At 40.5% G+C, this 9,554-nt stretch overlaps 1 protein-coding gene across 6 annotated transcripts in view; it reads right to left on the bottom strand.

Annotated features, from left to right (window-relative positions):
- The window catches only part of LOC100029754 (sodium/potassium-transporting ATPase subunit alpha-4), a 71,188-nt gene extending 61,918 nt beyond the window's left edge, over nt 1-9,270 (bottom strand). Inside the window, exons 1-5 of one of the 6 annotated variants that reach the window (XM_056816161.1) lie at nt 9,128-9,270; nt 8,071-8,163; nt 7,841-7,900; nt 7,128-7,331; nt 6,443-6,556 (exon numbers count right to left, since the gene is read on the bottom strand). In XM_056816161.1, the coding sequence (XP_056672139.1) occupies nt 6,443-6,556; nt 7,128-7,331; nt 7,841-7,900; nt 8,071-8,163 (471 nt within the window). In that variant the 5' untranslated portion in view covers nt 9,128-9,270. Of the gene's footprint in view, nt 1-6,442; nt 6,557-7,127; nt 7,332-7,840; nt 7,901-8,070; nt 8,412-9,127 lie in introns of those variants that run through there. The other 5 variants (XM_056816162.1, XM_056816164.1, XM_056816160.1 and 2 more) reach the window with 5 other exon arrangements.
- Nucleotides 9,271-9,554: the final 284 nt, after the last annotated feature.

Here is a 9,554-nt window from a genome sequence, read left to right on the forward strand (position 1 = left end):
TAAAACAATAGTATAGCAGGAATGATGAAGGGAATTCCAGAACTGCTTGTCTGTGGCATCAACCATGGAAATGGACATGTGCTGTGGCCCCTTGCCAAAGGACATGTGCCTCACTGAGGGGACAAAGCAATTCCAGATTGAATCCCAAGACTAGGAGTTGTAGATGATCAGAGACTGAGTGAAAAGAAGCAGTTAGGTAACACAATAGATAGAGGTTTTGACCTGAGCTCAAATCTCACACTTGTTAGCTATGTGACCCTGGGCAAGTCACTTAACCATGTTTGCCTGAGTTTCCTCAACTGTAAAATGAACTGGAACAGGAGAAGCTACTCCACTCTGGTATCTTTGCCAAGAAAACCCCAAATGGGATCATGAGGAATCAAACTTAAATGAAAACAATTAAAAGCAACAACGAGATTAGCCACTTGCTCTGTTGTATCTAAGAAGAGTGAGTACTAGCAGTTCTGTTGCTTTGGGGTACTTCTCTTTTTGGAGCTCTTCTAATGCTTTTTTCCTATTTTGGACTTTCAGCAATGGGGAAAAGAGGTTTTTCTCTCCTCTTCCCATTCTCAAGGGCATTGCAGATTATATTTAGATGGCAGTGGGAACACATATTGTCTACGTAGGCCTAATACAAGACTTCCAATTCCTGGTTGCCTCTCTGTTTTTTCCTTGGGCATGAGTCAACAACCACGGATCCACAGACATTTGAATCCTTGAATCATGAGTTTGAGAGTTTCTTAGTCTAATGATGGCTGTCCAGGAGGTACTATCACTCTGTGTGTGTGTGTGTGTGTGTGTGTGTGTGTGTGTGTATCATTTTCTTCCATTCTCCTGGGCTGCTAGAGATTAGAAAAAGCAGCTCATAAACTGTTAACAAAGTTGGGGCAGCAGTCAATTGCCTGAGAAACTGCTCAGGAGAGTTTCAGAGCTAGAAAACCACACCCTAAGTTAATGAGTTTGTAGTTTAAATTTGTGGGGCTTTGAACTATAATAAGAAATACAGGAGGATATTGGAAATTTCCAGTGATCATTTGGATTCCAGAATTCATCTAGGAAGGTTCCATTGTCCCTACAGAAGTTAGGGCAATGGTGGTCCTTTTACCATTTTGTTGGGTAAGACTTTCTCTTTCCCCTATTTATGACTCTGATATGGAAGGGAATGATGAGAGGGAGGGGAAATGTTGAATTCCTCTTCTCTACAAAGGTCCTCTACTACCTGCAGCACAAGGGCTTGGCTTATCATTGCTAAAAGGCACTCAACTGCTCCAAAGCTTAATCCTCTAAAGCCCTGATTTCATCTAATAAATGTATGACTCTCTACTACATTTTTCCCTTTGGGTCCCATCTAGGTGGAATGGAGATAAGAATCTCAGTGGGTTGGGAGCTGTGAATATATATTCATGATTTCTTACTTTTAAAGCCTTGATTGGGCCAAAGAAGAACTCAGCATGCACTGTGATGTTGGGTAGTATATGTGCAGAAATCCAGGTGAAAAGTCTAACTCTATCCATGTTGGAAAGAGGTCTGTGTCAAAGTAGCCTGACCTCAGGGCACCACCTGGTGGCATGTTAGGTCCCCAGGGGTGGCTGCTACCAGAAGTCTTGAGAACAGGAGCTGGGTTTTTGTTTTTATTTTTGTTTTTGTTTTAACTGCTTTTGTATCCCAAATATTTAGCACTGTTCCTGGCACATGGTAGACTCTTAATAATGCTTTATGACTTGACTCTAAACTAGTGGTTTATTATGACTTAGGCTATCAAGTGAGCAGAGAAGAGTAACATAAAAGACATAGAAGAGTAAGAAGGGGTCAGGTGGTAAGGAGCTTTAAATGCTAAATGGAGGAGTTCATATTTAATCCTAGAAGGAATAGGAAGCCACTGTAGTTTATTGAATAGAGGGTTGATAAGCTTAAGGAAAATAACTTTGGAAGTTTTTTTGAAGAATGGATGGGAAGGGGGACAGACTAAAAGGAGAGAATAAAATCAGTAGGCTATTGGAATAGTTCAGGCAAGAAGTGATGAGGACCTGAACTAAGAGTAGTGACTGTATGAGTGTAGAGAAGAGGATTTTGTAGAGATATGAATGACAAGATTTGGTATCGGATGGGATATGTGTAATGAGGAAGAGTAGGAAATTGAGGTTGGCACCTTTAGGGTTTTAGAAGGCACTTTATTGATTACTAATGGGAAAATTCAAATGGTTTTCAGGAAAAGACAATGAGTTCTGGTGGGATGCGTTGTGTTGGATATGTCCAAGAAACATTGATTTTGAAATGTCCTGGAGGAAGTTACCATTGGTGACTTAAGCTCAAGAGAAAGACAAGAGATGGACATATAGAACTTAAGATCATTTGCATCGAAATATCTACTCATTGAATCTGTTGGAATTGGTATGTCATTGAGAGAGTACAGAGAGAGAAGAGAAGAAGGCTGAATTCCACTATAGTTAATGGGTATGACAGGAATGAAGATCTAGTAAAGGACAATGAGAAGGATGCAAGTAGGAAGAGAATCAAGAGAGAACAGTATTATGAAAATCCAAGAGTACCCCAGAGAAGAAGGTAGCTAAAAGTGTCAAATACTATAAAGGTGTCAAGAAGAACAAGAATTAAGGAAAGGCCATCATATTTGGAATAGAAAAGATCATTGGTAAATTTGGGGAAAGCAGGTTCAAATGAAGAGAGAAGTTGGAAGCTGGATTATAGAAAGTTCACAGAATAGTAAAAGAAAAGGAAATAAAGACATTGAGTATATAGAAAGATTTTTCAAGTTTAGTTGAGAAGATGAGGAAAGGTATAGGATAATAGTTAGTGGGAACTAGTAAATGAAGAGTTAAAATGAAACCTAAGTGAAGCAATGCTGTGTAGCTGTCTTCAGTGATTGAAGTACCAGGCTCAAATGAACTACATCAGAAAGAGAGACAGAGAAAAAGAGAGACAGAGAGAGACAGAAACAGGGATAGACAGAGAGAGAAAGAGATATAGAGAGACCAGATATAATTTCTGAGCTACTATCAGTGATTTCTGAAGAGTGATGAGAAATGAGAGAGAAGTTATAAGCCTGTTATAATCCCCCCTGGCCCCCCAAAAGAGAATCAGTAGAAGTTTCAGATCTTATGGTAGGTAGATTTTTAGTTTCCTAACAAAATTCTAGAATGAATTATTGAAGGGATGACAAGTGGGCATTAAAAAATTTCATTTGTTTATTTGGGTTTATATTTGGGGGTTTGGGTTTTATAAAATTATTCATTTACATAAATGAACAATGTGGAAATGTTTTGCATGATAAATCACAAAGAGAAAATAATGTATGTACAGAAAAAATGACAAATGAAACCTACTAGAGTAGGGTAAAAATTAATAGACATTGTTAGAATATGGCAAGAACTGTCTCTCTAATATTGCTTTTTTAAAAAAAATATACTGTTGGAATGATGTGGTGGTACCTCTCTATAATCCTGGCTTCTGGAAAGGCTGAGGATTTCTTGGGCTGTCAGGAGATATGAACTGCAGTGTGCCAAGCTAATCAGATATATATTTTTTATTTTTATCTTTAACCCTTACCTCCTGTCTCTAGGCCTGGCTCTCAATCCACTACCCAGCTGCCCCCTAATCAGATATTCTTACTAAACCAGAGACCAATATAATGAAGCTTTTCTCAACCTTTCCCAGGCTCCTGCCTTGGAGAGTGTAGGGCCACCAAACTATCTAAGGAAAAGCAAACTGGTCATGGTCAAAACCTTATGTGTAGATCCAGAGTAGAATTAGGCTCTTGAGTGATCACTGCACTTTCAGCCTAGGTGAGATGGACAGATCCAATCAGAAAGAAAGGAAGAAAGTAGAGAGGGAAGGAAGGAGGAAGGAAGAGAAAAGGAAAAAATGATGGAGAAAGAAAAGATGGAAGAAGAAAGAAAAGTTGAGTTAGACCCATCCAGAAAGAAATATTGTGGACATTTATAAAAGGAAGATCATGATGGTCACTAAACGTCTGTATGGATTCTTTGGGAATAGGTCATGCCAAATGAGCCTCATTTCATTTTAGATAAGGTTATTAGATTAATAAATCTGGGAAATGCCATGAATTTCAGCAAGGCATTTGACAGTTTCTTATGCTAACAAGGAGACATGGACTAGATAATAGTATAATTAAGTGGATTTAGAGACAATTGTATGAATAGATTATAAAAGACATGATAAACTGATCCATGAATTGGGTCTTATTCTGCTTAACATTTTAATCAGTGACTTAAATGCAGGAAGAGAGGGGGTAGAGAGCACTTGTATTCATTATTAATGAATTAATGAATTTAAATGAAAATTTTACATTTTAAATAAATTTTTTAAAAATTTCAATTTAATGAAAAAAAAGTGGGAAGGAAAGAGGTCTAAAAGTACCCAATCTTAAACTATAGTACAAATCACTAATCATCAAAACAGTTTGGTAATGGGTAAGAAATATAAAGGTTGATTGGACTTGAGCTCAAACTTAATCTCACGTACTTGCTGGGTGACTCTGGATAAGTCACTTAGCTTTTGTCGCCTCAATTCACTGGAGAAGGAAATGGCAAACCACTCCAGTATCTTTGCCAAAAAAAAAAATACAAAAACCCTGGACAATATTGTTGTGTGATGATGGCCCATGGAGTCAACAAAGAATTGGACTTAACAATAAAAGTTCAATATGATTTAATGTGACAGCAACCAAAAAAAGCTACCCTGATCTTAGGCTATATTGACAGACGCACAGTATCTAGAGCAAGGAAGGTGATTATCTCATCCAACTTTATCCTGGTCAGACCACATATATGGAGTACTGTGCTTAGTTCTGGGATCATATTCTATGAAGGTCATTTTACAGATGACTAAAGGAAGCTAAGAGAAGTTAGGCGACTTGCTCAGGGTTACACAGCTAGTAAGGGGGCACATTTGGGATTTGACTCTAAAACCTAGGATTCTTTCCATTTTACCTTGCCCATTCCGGATGACTTCTGGGCTTTAGCAGATGTAAATATGTACTTTTCTCCCTTTCCATTTTAACTCAAGCAGCTCTAAGCTTTTAATGTCTATATAGCCCGTTTAAGTTTAGTCTCCAGACAAATTCTTCCTATACTTTATAAGGCACATTCCATTCCTCTCCAAGAGCCTAGTTATTGTCATTATTGTATCTTCTTACCACACCGCTGTGTTCATATCACTACTCTGCCCCCAAGAATCTACTGTGTGGAGACAAAAGAATTAACTTGTTCTTCTCAGGATGGGATTCCATTAGAGAAGGAAAACCTTTTTAGGACTTCTAAATAACATCTCAAGGACATTTCTTTCAAGTCTAGATTGTAAGTTTGGCCCCAGACCAAGGGTATCAAACAGAGTGGGTGGGGGTTTGCGTCAAGAATCTATAAAATGCTTGTATCTGCACCCATGCATTGGATGGACATCACCATTAGGGTATGATTTCTTCTCATGGGAAAGACTAAACCTTGCTGCTGTTCATTTAAAGTCTCTATTTCTTTAAGTCATATTGTCTCATACACTACCAAAATAAACAAACTCTTTATCCTGACATTCAAAGATCATCATAATTTACCTCCAATTTTTCTTTCCAACTTTTTGGCAGATTCCTTCCTTTACCTGTCAACCAAGCTGTGCTACTTTTTCTCCCCTTCATCTCCAGTCCTTCCTACCTTTGTTCATATAATCCCCTGGGTCTAGAATGGGTTCCTGTTATTCTGACACCACTTACTTCTCTTTTGAAATCCTTTATTTCCTTCAAAGCTCTACTCAGGTAAACCCCTAGCTGAAGAGAATCTTTCTCTCCTCAAATTCCTCAGAGCTCTCTATTTGGATGTCTCCTGTGCATTATCACATTCTTCTGTGTTCTTTACATAGCTTATGTTTCTATTAAATTGGATGCTCCTTGAAGATATGTGATTTAATACCTGCCCAGTATTTAGTAAAGTGCTTACACATAGCAGGTCTGAATGTTTATTGAATCCTCCCTCTTTCCCTCAACACCTCCCAAGATCTCCCAGCTCCTTGCTCATTCCAACATTCAATTTAGGAGTTCCCACTGAAGGGGACCAGTCTGGCTGTCTCTAATACTAGAGTTAGATGAAAAAACTTTGCTCTCTAATTTGTAAAACCTTACCCTAGAAGCTAAGAATACAGAAATGCCTCTTTTCGAGTCTATCACCAATGAAAGAAGAGCTCTAGTCTTATTCCCTAGAAACTCTTACTTATTGTCAGTTCTATGTCTAGATATTCTTAAATCTGTAATAGGACTGCCTGGCTAAACAGCTCTCATCCTCCTCACTCCTGAGCTTCAGCCCTAACTCTGACTTAAATCAGTAAGAGTTAGCCCACAGGGAACCTAATCTTTGGCCAAGACCACAAAAGATCCTCCAGATGTTAGGTTATACCTTGTCCCCCTATCAACAAGCCTTACCTCTGGCACCAAGTTCTTGAATGACTCCATGATCATAGAACTTTTGGCCTCCTGGAAATAGGAGAAACAGCCAGTGATAACGACCACAGCTGTCAGCACCAATCCCAAAAACAGCTAGAGAGTAGGAGAAAGCAGATCAGGTCAGCCTTGTCAACCTCCCTGTCTCTAAGACAAATAGTACTGACTAGCAATGGGCCTGACATGAAATCCTAGTTTTCCTAGGGCACCATGTAGAGGAAATAACAGACAAGGGGCTTAAGACCAGGAGGGAATGGGGATGGGAGATGGAACAGAAGGAATCAGATTCAGCTAAAGCTACATAGTTGTTCTTGGAGAAAAGCCTAGGGTATAGGTTTGGTTGGGGGTGACGGGATGAGTAGAAGTCAGAGAGGGTCACACTCTTTCTGGTCCTTGGGGGCAAAATAGGGGTTCCTTAGCATGCCAAAGTAGGAAAACAAGCTGGAAAGTCCTGGGGTGATCAGATGAGTTGATTAATAAAGGGTAATGCTTTCTCATTAAGCTGAGTCATAAAGTTCTCTGAAGGGGAATAAGGATACAAATTTGGGACACAGAGGCCATGGGGTGGGGTGAGGGGTGACTCATTAGTTAGACTAGAAAGATTTAGGGGTTAGGTTGTGGAAGCTGAGAGGGAGAATCCACTAGGTACTCAGGTATCTGAGCTCACATTGTCTTTGTTACTTTTCGTTTCCACGTAGCTCTGAATGCCATATGCCAAAAAACAGAGAATTGCACCGATCCACAGCAGGATGGAGAAGCCCCCAAAAAGTTGACGACAGAACTTGACCCACTCAGGAATGGTGGGGGGTGGGGTGAGGGCATTGGGCCCATCCCGGAGCAGGAATTCCTTTGCCTGTTTGCTGGTGAGCCCCTGGGTGAAGGGGTGATGGTGGGATAGAAGAAGCAATGAAGAAAGAAGAGACACAATGGGAGGAAAGGGAAGGATCACAGGCTGGTAAAAGGAATACTGGACACAGTCAAAAGACCTACTACTCTCTAACTCTGATTGCCTATTTTTTCTTAAAACAATGTTGCTAATCTTTAAAAAATATGGATAATAATACCTGTTCTATTAATTTATTAAAGCTCAATTGAGGGAATGGATGTAAAAGTTTTCTGTGAATTGTAAAGCACTATAAAATATGGAGTGTTATTATGATTACAGCTCTATCTAACATGGGCTTCCCTAATCCTTTGAAAATAGAGGCAGGGGAAGGAAGAACAGACTCAGTAAGACCACCAAAAAAAAAAAAAACTGTACGTGTGTGTGTGTGTGTGTGTGTGTGTGAGTGTGTGTAAGGATGGGGGTGAGGGTGGGACATATAGACCAGAAATGGGAGGAATTTATTCTTCTTCCCATCCCGAAGCCCCTTAACTCACATTTACGAGGTCAACAGTATACTTTTTGCTTAACTCCTCCAGAGTCAGCTTGTGGTCATCCTGAAGGGGCAGCAGAGAAAGGAAGTTAAGCCAGAGGTCAAATTGCTTTTTCAGATAGGGCTGATAAAGGTACCAGGGAAAAGAATGGATTTTGTCATGTCAGGTCAGTTCTTGAGGAGGGTATTAAAGGGTCATAGGGTTGCTTCTGTCCATTTTCTGGAGGGTCTTACCAAATCCACTTCCTTCTTTAGGTCATTCAAATTTCTCTTTCCTTTCTTATCATCAAGGGACTTTGCAGATTCAGTATGGACTATCTGAGACATCTGAGCAGGTGGAGAATAAGGATTCATTCAAGGAGCTGAGACTAAAGTGCTTCGAGTAATTGAAATAGAGCTAGTGTGAACTGTTGGGCTAGAAGAGTCAAGGTTGAGCAGCAGGTGAACTAACTTTGGCTTCAGCTTTTGGCTCAGGTTCTGCCTCAGTTTCGGGTTGAATATCTGGCAGGTTCAGACATGGTGGGAAGCTAACTGCCCACTGCTTCTCTCCCAATGGGAGTGTGGATAGCCGGTTGTCATGGTGATGACCCTGGCTCTGGCCTGCTGTGCTCTGGCCCGTCTAGGCTTCTCCATTTATACCTGCTTCCCCCCCCCCCACCCACCCCAATTGAGGAGTGAGCTGATGGGTGCTCCAGGCTCAAGGAGTGGGAGTTGAGGGCTCTTGGGTCTGCCTCGGAGGCTCCCCTGGAGGATGTTGGAGGCTCTGACATCCTTTTGTTTTTAGGGAAACCCAGTGACTAAGAGTTCTGGAGAGCTGGGGAGCAAATGAGTGAAAGGGGCTCCTCTGTATGTGCATAGGTCTGGGTGAGATGAATGTCAGGTGATAGATCTGAGCTTTATTGAAGGCTGTCAACTTCTAGGATCATAGATTTGGAAATTAAAAGGACATTAGTTGGGGGACAGCTAGGCAGCTCAGTGGACTATTTAAAATGTAAGGGAGAAAAGGGGTTAATTTTAAAAAGTGTTGGACTAGTTTGTTTAAGAGTGTGGTCACTAGGAATTTAATTAAGAAATCAGAGGGAGGATAAGGTAAGATATCTAGCCTAAACACTAAGTAATTTACTCTGGGCCCCTGGGCAGAGAGAGTTAGTTCTTAGCTGGAGGAGCCTCCAGTCCACCCTTGTAGCAGAGGCCCTGGGGATCCAGGAAGCCTCTCTCAAGAGGATGCATCTTTCCTGAGATCAGTCTCTTCAGAGAAAAACCAGCAGTTAAGAGTCAGCTTTTCACTCACCTTGCGTCAGTCCAGTAAGGAACAGGGTCTCAGGTCCAGTCAGTAGACAAAGAATGAAGAACTGCCAGACCTAGTCACCTAACCCTATTGCCTATCCCTTACTGCTCTTCTGCCTTGGAATGTACACACACTATTGATTCTAAAACTGAAGGTAAGGATTTAAAAAATCATAAAAAAGAAAAGGGCATTTGAGGTCCTTTAGCCCAATCTTCTCATTTTACAAATGAGAAAACTTTAAGGCCTGTTGAGGCTGAGGGACCTGCCTGAGATCCCAGATAGTAGAGCTCCACTTCACTCCACTGTTTCTCTTCATCTGGTCCACCTGACCTCGTGTTATAGATGAAGAAATTGTAATTTTACCTATGTCTTACCCAGGAAATAAATAGATCTAGATTTTAAACCCAGCTTTTCTTATCTAGATGTATTG

Source organism: Monodelphis domestica, chromosome 2 (assembly GCF_027887165.1).
Source record: "Monodelphis domestica isolate mMonDom1 chromosome 2, mMonDom1.pri, whole genome shotgun sequence".
Taxonomy (NCBI): Eukaryota; Metazoa; Chordata; class Mammalia; order Didelphimorphia; family Didelphidae; genus Monodelphis; species Monodelphis domestica.